At 43.7% G+C, this 14,346-nt stretch overlaps 1 protein-coding gene across 1 annotated transcript in view; it reads right to left on the minus strand.

Annotated features, from left to right (window-relative positions):
* Window positions 1-2,212: 2,212 nt before the first annotated feature.
* Window positions 2,213-14,346, minus strand: part of LOC104667948 (myocardin) — a 95,507-nt gene continuing 83,373 nt past the window's right edge. The window contains 5 exon segments of the mRNA XM_030923667.1: window positions 2,213-2,784; window positions 5,214-5,271; window positions 7,718-7,846; window positions 9,363-9,513; window positions 12,480-13,408. Coding sequence (XP_030779527.1) covers window positions 2,213-2,784; window positions 5,214-5,271; window positions 7,718-7,846; window positions 9,363-9,513; window positions 12,480-13,408 — 1,839 coding nt within the window.

A 14,346-nucleotide genomic window follows, 5' to 3' on the forward strand; every position in this document is an offset into this window, starting at 1 on the left:
CGATAAGCAAGTAGCTGTGAGTCATTGGGTTGGAGCCGTTAGTCATACACAGAGAGGCAACATGTAGTCTGGTTGATTAATCAGAAATTCATAGTGAGAAAGGCCAGGTATCATTCACATCAGATTAAGGGTTAAAGGCTTTTGGTGTAGAACTCAGTAATGCTGCTTTTGAAGATACATGCACACACAGATATAATATACACATATGTATGCATCTATCATACATACATGTGTATTTGTGTGTGTATGTGTATTCGCCCACCCACATCCCACCCCCAGAATAAGATCTGGCAGCTTTCAGAGTAGCAATCACCAAAACCTCTCTGTGTTCACAGATTTTTTACAAGTTAAACAATGGAATGACTTCTAAATCTTTGGTTTATCAAAAAGAGAGCTTCTAAAATCACAACATTTTTGATTATTTTTTCTATAAGTGCATAGTGAAACATTTTTTTTTTACAAAAGATAAAAACAGTGCCTTAGTGATTTAAATAAAAAAACAAAACAACAGCAATAGCTCCTTTCTACAGCATGCAACAATATAAAATGGTGAACTGGAGCCACAGTGAGCCTTACAGAGACTGTCCTGAAATTTTAGTTTTTTCCAACTCCCAGCCAAAGCCACGAGAGGTAATGAGGAATGCACATTAGACCATTGTCTTTTTACTTCCAATGTTTTCAATGTGCAATTCTGTTTTCTTTCAAAAACCCAGATCTGAAATTCTCTCCTGTAAATATCATCCGTATTTGTGTTTACAATGTAATGATTTCCAATTTCCCCAGAGCAACACAAACCAATAATTTCTTGAAAACTGAATGAGAATAGAAGGAACATTGTGACTGATGAACCAAGTCACCAGTTTCTTCCTCAAGAAATTCTTGCGACTTCCTTTTGCAGCAAACTGTGCGTGTGGAGAATGAGTTCTCCAGAAGAACCTGGATTATTACATTTTTCAAAAATGGCTTTCTTAGGAGTATGGCAGCTTGTTAGAGCTGAGAAGTCCTCCCCTCCCAATGTTGGGGCAGAAAAAGAAAGATGGCCAAATGAGGAACAGGAAAGGATTGGTACCTTGAGGGAAAAGTGGAGTGAGAGAAAGATAAAGTGATAATAGCAAAACAAAAGGAGAAGTTGGACTCCCATAAGTAATAGTCCTGTTATAGGAACCCAGGGTGTTTATTCCAGGGTATGTGAAATGATGTTATTCTCTAGTCCTATCTGAATTATCCCTGGTACGGCTTCCTTCCTGTGCCTCGAGATATGTTTCTACCAATGTGGTCATCTCTAGTCTTTGCAACTAAAGGGGGCTGGCTGTGTTGGGGAGTTTGTGGCATCTCCTTCGGGGGAAGAAGGTCTGCATCCTTCAGGGTTCTCATCTAGGACACGTACTTATCAGCAGAGATATGGTGGGAATGATTGGGCCACTGGTTAAAAAAGAAGAAAGTTCTGGGTGGAGTTCTGTGGACTCAGTTCAGGTTAAATGTTATTAGTGACCACACAGAGTCCTGGGTTCAGGTTCAGAACCACTCCAGTGGGGCAGTTTTGTGGTAGAGGGACATTGAGTTGATTTAGCTTTCCTCAAAAAAGATTGGTTTTGTCCCTCTGTCTCAAGAACTTTTGATTTGAAGCTGGGTCTGGCTTCTCTTTTGAAAGATAGTAATGGAGACATTGGGCAACAGCTTCCATCGCAGGTATGTCTTCCATAACCTTGGAGGGCTGGCTTCCCTGTGCTCTCAAAAGACTGTGTTTCCTTTCCACGTTATCTCTAGTGAATTAATGAGAAAAGCTTGCAGTGTGAGCTTATGCCCCAACAATGCCTGAGAAAAATAATGGACTAGAAAATATACTGGTCTTTGAAAAGGCAGTGAAATATCTTTTTTGGCATCCTTAATCTGAGAAAGCACATTTTTGAATGCATTGTTGAAATCATTAACAGGTACTGAATGTTGGTAAATATTACAGTATATGTATTTCTAAAAATGTCTTCAATTTGTTCTTGTTGATTGGCACAGAAGTCTCCATTGCTCTCTTTTATTTCCTCCTCTTCTTATTCTCTTCTTCTCTTCTTCTTCTTTCTTTTCTTCTTCTTCTTCTTCTTCTCTTCTTCTTCTTCTTCTTCTTCTTCTTATTTTTGGACAGTAAAGTGCGTATGGCTGTGTGCTTTCCCCCATGGAACTCCTATTGGTCTTCCGTAGCGCTGGTGCATCGGGCATTCTACCACTGCTATAAGTGAAGGTCCATGGAAGAACTCAAATTGAGATCAGTGACATCCAGGAAATCGATGTTGAAGATGCTGGGACTGCTGGTGCTGAGGGCGCTAAAGCCTGGTGTGGAACTTGGTGGAGTGAGGTCCAGCCACTCCATGGTTTCCCAAGGAGATTCAGTGAAGCTTAACTGCAGCCCACTGCTGTCCACAGAAGAGGGTGAAAACTGTGTCTGCATCGGAGAGAGGGGGCCTGGCAAGATCTCATGTGCATTGAAGAGGTCTTCTGCAGCCTTCCCAGAGAATCCATCCATTATCCCATCAAAATGAGGTTCTTCGCTCCCAATTTTTAGAAGGGTGACATCACTCACCTTTCCTAGGGGGCTCTGGGAATTTACTAAGACTTCAAGATGCTCATCACTGTCGGTGGCATAGGGATCAAAGGGGATCTGGCTGCCTGAAGAGGCTTGTTCAAAGGAAGCCGAGGGCTTGGGGAGGACAGCAGTTGGACTTTGGGAAGATCTGGGTATCTTTGGGACTTTTTGAAGACATGAGTGATCCTCTCTAGCGTCTGCTGGCATTTCTGTGGGCAATACACGATATGACTTGTTAAATCACTTCAAATTGAGCATGCCATGCAATATGAGCGAGTTACACTTAGATACAGAAGACGGCCACGCTTCCCTCGTCACCGCTCACCACCCAATCTCATCTCTAAGCTGCTCTGTCAATCTCCAATTCATAGTCCCTCTGGTTTTTCCCAAACCCTTTCCTGTTGGGAATTCCACTCTGTGATTCTTAAACTCTCTTCCCTGAAGGTTCCTGTGCCTACTCCTCTGACCTCTGGTAGTCCCTTGAGGACACTGAGTCCATCCCGACACCCTCAGTGAGGGCCTGAAGATGAGGGACCAGGTGCCACACCTGATTGCCACTTTCTGATTGCTACTCCCCCTCCTTCTGATGACAACTCAGCAGTTTTGGGTTTTGAGGGTGACACCAATGCCTCACCCCTAGCCTCCTAGTCACTCCTTCTCATTCACTGTAAACTCTACTTCCTACTCCATTGCCTTTTCCCCACTTCAGCCCTTCTCATTCTGTAACCTGAGCATCCTTGGAAATCACAGCATTCATGGTGGCCTCTCAGCTCCCGACTTGCTCTCAACTCCAGTGATTCCCTCTTTCCCACCCTGTCAGACACACCTTGGATTGTGTCATCTCCAAATACTGCATCCCTCTGAAAGCTCACTTTCAAGCTATGTTTTCTACTCTCTGTCCCTCCTCTCCAAACCCTCCAAGCCACTTATTAAGTACCTGGTAACAATAATTTCCCAACCATTTACAGTCACGCCAATCCATAGACTCTACTACGTTATCACTGTCCACCAGTCCCTCTGGTCTTCACTTCTTTCCTTGTCCAGGCTGTAGTTTTGGCAGAACCCCACCTCTGGATGAACCTGATCGTCTGCCTTCACTGAGCATGCTCTGGATCAGCAGAACATTGCAACAGAAAAATTAAACAACTAAGCTGACTTGGTTTCACTTTAGATTTCTGATGTCAGACCTACCGCTGGCATTTAAGACTGCAAAACAACCCTGCTGTGTTTCTCCAGAAAACTCAATTCATTCATAATTAAGTCATAACTGCTCTTCTTCACCTGAATCTTCCAAACTCCTCTTCTACATCCTCATGCGTTTCTGGCCTTGCCACATATTTCATTAAAGATATACAAGAGCAGGCCAGGTGCGGTGGCTCACGCTTGTAATCCCAGCACTTTGGGAGGCCAAGGTGGGCGGATCATGAGGTCAGGAGATCGAGACCATCCTGGCCAACATGGTGAAACCCCATCTCTAATAAATATACAAAAAATTAGCTGGGCATGGTGGCACACGCCTGTAGTCCCAGGTACTTGGGAGGCTGAGGCAGGAGAATTGCTTGATCCCAGGAGGCGGAGGTTGCAGTGAGTCGAGATTGCACCACTGCACTTCAGCCTGGTGACAGAGTGAGATTCCGTCTCAAAAAAAAAAAAAAAATATATATATATATATATATATGTGTGTGTGTGTGTGTGTGTGTGTGTATGCATATGTATGTGTGTGTGTATGTGTGTGTGTGTATATATATATATATAAAAATACAGGCATCTGATATGAACTCTTCTCATTTTTACATCACAGAACTCATATACACACATATGTTTGTACCCATCTCTTTCTTCTTCCCTCTTGTTACAGTGGAGGAAAGGTCTGTTCACTTGTTGTCTGTCTCCCTTACCAGACTGTAAACTCTATAGAAATCAGGACTTCATCTGATGCAGCACTGAGACTAGCACAATGCCTGGCTACCCCTTCTCTGAGTCCTTTGCTACCTCTGTCTCTGAAATTTTAAATGTTTTTGGTGCAAAGATTCTTCCCTGAGTTCTCTTCTTTTTTTCTACACATCCTCCTCAGGTCATCTTATTCATTTGTGTGGTTTGAAATTCTAGGTACACACTCTGTAATTTTTTAAGTAAATAAATGAACAAATTAAAAGATGACAAAAAGCACATGTTGATGATGTTTTATTGCTAGCATGAATAACATTTAAGCCTGAATGAACCATCCAGTGGAAGGTTACTAATTGAATTTCACTTTGAGTTGGTGGCACAAAACGTTCATTATCTGCTTTCTTCTTTTCTCATAATTGAGAAGGCAGGCACATTGAGATTAGAACATAGAAAGAAGTAGTGCAGCAAGAGAAAACACTTAAGGAAACAAGGATTAGGCTGAGACATGAAAACTATTAAAATGATTCTGAAAAATGCTCCTAGGACAAAGGCAGTGAGGAATCATCCACTATGCTTTCTTTTATCAGCTGTAAAAATGTGTGAGAAGCTCAAAGGAAATGACTCTCCCTGAGGACTGCCTGGTACATCCGACTCACAGTGTGCATCTGATCTTGCTACCGAGAGTTCATTCCTTAAGAGTTCACGCAGGCTCAGAATGTCCTAATGGACAGGGCACAGACAGTCTTACCTCCACTTTCAATAAGCACGTCCAGGAGTTCATCCATCTGCTGACTCCGGGTCATTTGCTATTACAGATTAACCAAAGGAGGACAGACAATTTAGAAGGTGGTTATCTCCGTAGCAAATCATTAGAAGCAGCACTGCAGGAGTTTGAACTAGGTTTGGTTAAAGATTTTTTTGTTTTTTTGTTTTTTCTAATTGTGGTAAAATACACATAACTTTAAATTTACTATCAACCATTTCTAAGTGTACAGTTAAGGGGAATTAGGTATATTCACACTGTTGTGTGACCATCACCACCATCTGTCTTCAGAATTCTTTTCATCCTGCAAGATTAAAACTGTGTACCTATTAAACCATAATTTCCCACGCCCCATCCTTTAGCCCCTGGCAACCACCATTTTCCTTTCTGCCTTTATGAATTTGACTATTCTAAGTCCCTCATATGAGTGAATCAGACAGTGTTTGTTCTTTTGCAACTAGCTTATTTCTCTAAGCATAATGTCCTCAAGGTTGATCTATGTTGTGACATGTGTCAGAATTTCTTTTTTTTAAAGACTGAATAAAATTCCATTGTATAGATATAACACATGTTGTTTATCCATTCATTTGTCAATGGACATTTGGGTTGTGTCTACCTCTGGGCTATGGTGAATCATGCTGCTATGACCATGGCTCTATTGCCTAATGGCTTTTTAACCATGTTTGATTCAGCTTCAGTATTAATTTTATGCAGATAAACTGCTGAATGAAACAGTCTACTACAACAGGAGAAAGGAAAAAGAAGGCAGAATGCTTCCTAGCACAGAGTACCTTAGAGTCAGTTCTATTGTTTGAGAGGTTTTCATCCCAGGAGCAGGACATCTTAGTATATAGAAAATGTCTTTTTAGGCTCTTACTTTGAAATGACCTGAATCTACCTCTTGCTTGGTTTCTGCAATGTGGTCCAAGAACTTGGCTCATATTTTGTTGGTTCCTCATTGCAGTAGCTTGAGGAAGCTGTAGACACTTGTAGGGTATGTCCCCTCCTCTCTGGCTCATCTCAGTAGAGTCTTATTTCTGGACGTCCACTTTGCCTGGCCCTCTTCTTTTGAAACTGAAGAATCAGCTGATGTTTACAGAAACCAGGGGAGAGGAATGGGGAGAACAAAGGCATATATCCATCTCACTACTCTGAGAGCCCAGACTCAATAAACACAGGTATCAGTAATCAATATGGATGGGAGCACTGACCAAAAAATGAGTCATTTATCAGTTCAGAAGGTACCAGAAGCCTAAGTGTCTGGCAGGTAATTGAAATGAACTGAATATAGAATAAGAAAAAGAGGCAGAGAGCAGAGCATAGTTGTGGCTCAAAGTAGCAGAAGAGCCTTGCTTTAGGCAATTGTCTCGCAGCAATGTGGCTCCTGGGTTGCCAGATCCTCTAACTTTTTAGAAATGAGAAAGCCCACTTTGCATACCATCTCCTGTTATTTAAAATATTCTTTAAGCCAAACAAAACTTAACTGCAGACTGACTTTGATCTGTGGGATATCTGTATACAGCAACTGATGTAAATGTTCCTCTCTGGGTTAAGCATATATGAAGGGCTATCAAATACCTTATCCAAGCTCAGACTATTTGAAATAGGGGATCATTAATTGTTTTCTGTTTTTCTTTTCTTTTTTTTGAGACAGGGTTTTGCTCTTGTCACCTGGGCTGGAGTACAGTGCTGTGAACTCAGCTCACTGCAACCTCCGCCTCCCAGGTTCAAGCAATTCTCCTGCCTCAGCCTCCCGAGTAGCTGGGATTACAGGCACGCACCACCACACCCAGCTAATTTTTGTATTTTTAGTAGAGACGGGGTCTCACCATGTTGGTCAGGCTGGTTTCAAACTCCTGACCTCATGTGATCCACCCGCCTTGGCCTCCCAAAGTGCTGGGATTACAGGTGTGAGCCACCACACCCAGCCTTGTTTTTTCTTTTTCCTACTTTTTAATTTTGAGACTTTCCAAATACAAACGAAAGCAGAGGATACAGTGAACCTCCTTGCGTTTATTATCCAGCTTCAACACCCATCGATGTTTTGGCAGGGTCATTGAATTTTAAAGCCAGGGAGCACCTTAGGAAGTATTACCCTGACAATCACTGTCATCTATTTGAGGAGCTATTATGTACCTGAACAAAGTGGTAAGTGCTAGGTTATCTAGAATCCTTACCAAGTAAATATCCCTGTTTTGTATAAGAGAGGTGAAGTGTTCACCTGAGCGACAGTGGCAGCTGGCAGATGGCAGAGCTGGTACCAAAGCCAGACAGGTGACCCTCTCTCTTCTCTCCCTGCCTCACACAGCTACACATGCAACACTGTTTTCCAATTATTGTCTACATAATTTGCTTATTTTGGTGGCGTGGCACATGACACACTCAGTATCAGAATTTACAAACTGTGTGAAGTTTAATCATATAAAACAAGTGTCTGTTCATTGAGTCAGTCTATTTATTCTTCCATAAAGAACAAATCACATGGTTACCTGCTTTACGGCATCTTCATAGGATGGAGGCTGTGTTACCTCTGAAATTGCTGAACTTGACTTAGAAAAAGTTGGGGATGGAATTGAAAACTTTGGCCCCACCTTATCAGAAGAGTGTAAACCAGCCATCTGCATGGGTAAAATACGGAGAAAGGCATTGAATTCATGGGTCTGACATGATACTGTTTCTGTTCTAGAAACAACAGGCTAAATTTTGGAAAAATTGATCTAAGAGGAAAAGAAAAGGTCCAGGGCTTAGAAAATAACTCCCATATATTAACAATAGTGAATGCTACTGTGGGTTTATTGGTGGTGGCATCTTAGAATGGGAACCTTGCAGATCTATTTTCTCCCTTAAGGCGCACCCTCTTCTTTTAGGGGAAAATAAGTAAGAGTCCAGTTCAATACGAAAAAGATCAGGCCGGGTGCAGTGGCTCATGGCTGTAATCCTAGCACTTTGGGAGACAGAGGTGGGCAGATCACCTGAGGTCAGGAGTTCGAGACCAGCCTGGCCAACATGGTGAAACCCCATCTCACTAAAAGAAAAAAAAAATCAGCCAGGCGTGGTGGCGCACCTGTAATCCCAGCTACTCGGGATGCTGAGGCCGGAGAATCATTTGAACCTGGGAGGTGGATGTTGCAGTGAGCCGAGATCGCACCACTGCACTCCAGTCTGGGTGACAGAGTGAGACCGTGTCTCAAAAAAAAAAAAAAAAAAAAAAAAAAATCAACCCAGGAATTTCCAGAGTAATCTATCCCACAGGTCATTTATTCCAAACGGGTTATTTTGCAGAGAGCTGGAGGCATTGCTGAGGTCTCTTTATGAACCAGCTTTGTTTATTGTGAGTGTGTTCTCCTGTGGAGTGCCTGGCCCACGTCAGGGTCTCTGCCCCTTCCCTGACTTGTGGTATGTGGCACTTTTATGTCATGCTTATGTTGTTTGTCTCCTTTCTGCCACCTCTTCTTTGCCCCTTGAGACTCTCCATACCCTGAATCCTTCATACCCCTGACTTCTTCCACCAGCTGAAGGGTGACGTCTCTTCCTTTTCCATAAAGATACTGCACTGTGACCCCTGCTTTGCACATCTCTCCAATCCTGTCCAGGGATCTGTGTCCCTCTCTCTTCCTCCAACATTGTTTCCCACATCCCCTGATCCCAATCTTTAACTTCACAGAAATTAGTTAATTGTTCACGTTGTTTTGCAGATTATGGCCATTTTAGTCATCATGATTTCTGGGATGACCCCAGGAAATGACCCCCTGGGAAAACTTCTAACTCATATTTGTACATCCTTTTACATGCACTTGGAGTGGATTTGTTTCTCTCTAAAATGAAATTAACTTCTGCCTTTAAAGGGAACTTCATTATGCTCACTTTGGAGGACCTTTCCAGCCCTTTATAATCAATCTGTCCCTCCCTCCCACACAGCATTTAATGTTGTAAGCAATGGATCAGTCATTATTAACCTATATTGTTCTTTATTATTTATTTATTTATTTATTTTTTGAGACAGAGTCTCGCTCTGCTAGTCCCGGGCTGGAGTGCCAGTGGTGCGATCTCGGCTTCACTGCAACCTCTGCCTCCCGGGTTAAGAAGAGAGAAGAGGCAAAGTGAATCCATGTTGAGCCTTTTTCAGGTGTCTACCTTTTGCTGTACACATGGGCTTTTGGGACAAGGGTTGCCCCCAGCCCCGTGACTGCTGTCTGCTTGGGCTCCAGAGAAGGGTGGGTGGGTGGAGGGCTTGGAGAACCTGGAGAGAAGCTTTGGAGGATGGCCATCGTGGAGTCCTGAGGTTCCTGTAAAGGAAGAAGTGACAAATTACATGGCCAGCAGCAGATGAACTTGCCTAAAATCTGGCTTTTTAGACGTCACCTGCTGCTAAAACCTTCCAGTGGCTCCAGATATGCCACATCATAAGATTTCCACTTTCAACCCAGATGGGTGTTTCGAGACTCTACAGTTTGGTGCTATTTACTTCTGCAAGGTAATTCTACTATTCCCACCACGGCCTCCAGCAGCATGGCCTGTACATCCCATCTCCCTACCTTGTCCCTTTCCTGGCCCTCTACTTTTTAACATGGACACTTCCAGTCAAGTCCAACCCCTTCACAAAAGCTTCCTGGACCTTTCCAGCCCTCTATAATCAATCTGTCCCTCCCTCCCCACAAGCATTTACTGTTGTAAGCATAGATCAGTCATTGTTAACCTATATTGTTCTTTTTTTTTTTAATTTTATTTATTATTTTTTTTTGAGACGGAGTCTCGTTTCTGTCGCCCAGCTGTAGTGCAGTGGTGCAATCTCGGTTCACTGCAACCTCTGCCTCCGGGGTTTCAAGCTATTCTCCTGCCTCAGCCTCCTGAGTAGGTGGGACTACAGGCGCGTGCCACCACGCCCGGCTAATTTTTGTCCTTTAGTAGAGATGGGTTTCACCATATTGGTCATATTGGCCAGGCTGGTCTCTATCTCATGACCTCATGATCCACCCGCCTCAGCCTCCCAAAGTGCTGGGGTTGCAGGCATGAACCACGCGCCTGGCCTAATTCTGTATTTTTAGTAGAGATGAGGTTTCACCATATTGGCCCAGGCTGGTCTTGAACTCCTGACCTTGTGATCCACCTGCTCAGCTTCCCAAAGTGCTGGGACTACAGGCATGAGCCACTGTGCCGGCCTAATTTTTGTATTTTTAGTAGAGATGAGGTGTCACTGTGTTGGCCAGGCTGGTCTGAACTCTTGACCTTGTCATCCGCCCACCTCAGCCTCCCAAAGTGCTAGGGTTACAGGTGTGAGCCACCGCCCCCAGCCTGTTCTTTATCGTTTCATCATGAAATTTTTAATGTCTTCAAAGAGTCTTTGTGAACCATAAATCACTGTACAATGTTAACAGCAATATCGTCAGTACTGAAAAGTTTGGTCCAGAGCTGTGTCTCAAGAGCTATTTTTACCTTTGTTTCCCAGGACACTACACACTCAATAAATGTTTGTTAATTATGACAATAATTTATTTAGGTCCTAATTTCTCCCAGAGTGCCCCTCAGGGGTAGACATCATTCATTGGAATGCATGGTTCCTGTAGGTTTGTAAAAATTAATTCCCATTATCTTTTGCCGCCCTTCACACTCTTGGGGTGGAGATATTCCACTTGAATAAGGCATGCACTTAGAATTAGCAGATCTTGGGTTCCTGTGATCCTGGGTAACTAATTTAAGCTCTCAAGCCTCATTTTCTTCAATGACAAATAAGGAAGAATACATTGGAGCTCATAGGTTTCTTGTGACAATAACTGAGATTACTCATAGACATGTCTCTTAATGCTTGGCACTTAGCAGGTATTCAATTAATGTGAGTTTTCATCTGATTCCTTTTCTAATAATGTTGATTTCAGAGCCTTCTGAAATGTAACCTTTCTCAACTTGACTTATACAGGCTTTCCTAGTAATTCCTCAGCTTATGAGCATAAAAGTCTTTGTCAGTCACTTTTGCCTAGTCTTTGAATTAGTGAGTCTCCTAAGCCATCTCCTATGACCACTCCCATTCTGCTGCAGCCACTGGCCCTCTTTCTGATCCTTAACAGTCCCTACAAGCTCCAACCTCAGGGCCTCTGCATGTGCTATTTCTCCTTTGCCTTCAATGCCTTCATCCCACATATCCACAACTTTTTCTTTTTACTGCTTTCAAGGTTTTGCTAAATGTCCCTGACCCTTCTAATTAAAGTTGCAAATTTCCAGCTGGGCGTGGTGGCCCACGCCTGTAATCCCAGCACTTTGGGAGGCCAAGGCGGGCAGATCACAAGGTCAAGAGTTTGAGACCAGCCTGGCCAATATGGTGAAACTCTGTCTCTACTAAAAATACAAAAATTAGCCAGGCGTGGTGGCATGCGCCTGTAGTCCCAGCTACTTGGGAGGCTGAGGCATAAGAATCGCTTGAACCCGGGAGGCAGAGGTTGCAGTGAGCCAAGATTATGTCACTGCACTCTAGCCTGGGTGATAGAGCGAGACTCCATCTCAAGAAAAAAGTAGCAAACTTCCAAATTACACACACACACCCCCTTTTGCTTTTTCTCCATAAGATGTATCTTCTTCTAATATAGTACATAATTTACTTTGAAATTGTTTCATTTGCTTTTAAACTGTCTCTGTTCCCATGAGAATAGAAATTTTTGTTTGACTAGCTCAGCACTAATTCCCAGAGATGAGAACAGGGCCTGGCACATAGTAGGTGCTCAGTAAATGTTTGCACTATGCAGACCATTACATGAAGAGTAAGATCTGATGATTTCCCCTTTAAACCTTTGAGGCATTGGTTTGGCCTATGATAAGGTTGGATACCAAGGAATCCTGGGAATCCTGAGAGCAGTGGTCAGCAAACTGCAGCCCACAAGCCAAGTCTTGCTCACTGACTTTTTTTTTTAAATAAAGTTTTATTGGGACGTAGCCATGTGCATTTGCTTACATGATGTCTGTGGCTGCTTTTGTGATACAAAGGCAAAATTAGGTTGGGATGACACAGACAGTGTGACCTGCAAAGCAAAAAATATTTACCATCTGGCCCTTTACAGAGCAAGTTTGCCAACCCCTGCCTTAGAGGATGAGTGACTTTGGTCTACCATGGAGATTCAAGGATTGTAGTGTCTGGGAGATGCTGCTATGCTTTTGGTAAACCCTTCACATTGAAAGTTCTGACATTAGCTCTTTAGCAGTTGAAAATTTGTAACCCACTTCCAGAAAGAGGTGTGCACCAGGCATGGTCAAGGTGCTCTTACCTGTGCAGTGCACACCTGGCTGCTGATGGGCGAGGAGACCCTGTGCCCTTCTCCCTGGGCCCCGGAGGACGAGGGCAGAAAGTGAGGGTTGTTGGGTGATGGGGGCAAACTGGTGTGCTGTGGGCTTTTCACAACCCCAAGCGGTGAATGCTGAGGGGAACACAGGGGACTGAGCAATGTGGAAGAAAGTACATTGGTTTGATCTGAGGACTCCACACAATAAACATTTCCAAGAGGCGGGAGTTGAGCCGCTTCACAAGCCGGCGGGTGACACTCTGAGCTGCTGCTTTGTCTTTTCCCAGGTACTTGGGATGCAAAAGGGCGGCTGGAGACAGCCTCTTCCTGCTTGATGGAGGCAGCCAGGAAAGGCAGCGGCTTCCTCTCTGAACAGTTATTCCTTTTCTGCTTCTGAAGCTGCATCCTCAGCTCCTCCACCTTCCTCTGCTCTTGCTGGAGTTTCCAGGTGAGTTCATTGATCACCTTCTGCTTCTCCACCAGCATCTTGTTCTTCTCGGAGTCCAGCCCATCCAGCTCAGAAGGAACAGAGCCCCCCTTCAGGCTGCTCATGAGACTTTCCTCCGTGCACACGTGGTCTGGGGACGGGTGCAGGCCGAAGGAGGGGGAGGCATCATTGAAGGTGTCTGGCAGGGACCCGGCGACCGACAGGTCAGAGGAGGCTGGGGAGATCGGGGGGCTGGAGCTGGTGCTGCCAAAGTGGTAGAAACCATTGGAGAGGGCACTGGTGGAAGAAGTCTGGTAATTGGGCAGCGTGTTGGGTGTGACAGGAAAAGTGACAGTCGTTATATCCCCAAAGTTCGGCCCTGGGTTGCCAGAGCAGTCCTGGAAGGGTCGAAGCCGGTCCATGAGGGCCGTTTTGGTGCCTGACACAGGCAGGCCCCGAATTCGAAGCTGTTGTCTTAATTCAGAGACCTAAAGAAATCAGAATGTGGTTAGTGTGCTGTTTAACGACAATATTTTTAAAAGTGTATTCATTATAAATTAGCTTCAGAACATCACAAATGGAATTCTACAATACCCACTCTTTTTTATACCTCTTTCCAATTTCCTCTCCTACCCCTGATATAAACTAGTTTTGCACAATTTTTAACAATTACTTTTAACTTTATCATATATGATGTTTTCATGGCCTTAGAGTCATAGAAATGTAGAGCTTGAATGAATGGTAGAAGTCGTCTAATCTACTGCCTGTCATCCCTCATGGCGATCCGTGTCCCCGTTTTCTAGATGAGAAAACATATCCGTCTGGGTTTAGACACAAACCCTCCAACAATAGTCTTGAAGTACAGCGAAGTCGGCAGCTTTTCTGGCTTCCTTGGTGAGGGCTCTTCCTACCACGTTCTCTTCCCTCAAACCTGAGCATGCACCAGAACCACTGGAGAGTGTGTTACAAAGCAGACCGCAGGGCCCCACTGTGGGGTTTCTGGCTCAGTTGATCATGTATTTCTAACAAGTCCCCAGGCTGGTGCCCAGACCTGACTTTGAGAACCACGGCTCGTTATGAACATTTATATCCCTAATTTTAAAGACCAGCTGGATAACTAGTCGTCTACTGAGAGAGTAGGTGGTGATAAGGCCATCGGTTCAAATCCTGGCCCTGCCTGTTACTAACTCAGTGATCAATCACTCTGTGCCTCAGTTTCCCTTCTGGGAAATGGAGGGAATAACTATGCATTTTTGTGAGGGTTAAAATGGCTTAAAATGCATAAAGCACTTGGAATAGTGCCTGGCAAATGGTTGTGCAATATAAAATTTTACTAATATTATTATGTTAATCGCATGTAATTATCTTATCCCTGTATTTTTTATAATGTTCTTAAACTGGAAAGTCTTAATGTCTACAAATATGA

This window comes from Rhinopithecus roxellana, chromosome 19 (genome assembly GCF_007565055.1).
Source record: "Rhinopithecus roxellana isolate Shanxi Qingling chromosome 19, ASM756505v1, whole genome shotgun sequence".
NCBI lineage: Eukaryota > Metazoa > Chordata > Mammalia > Primates > Cercopithecidae > Rhinopithecus > Rhinopithecus roxellana.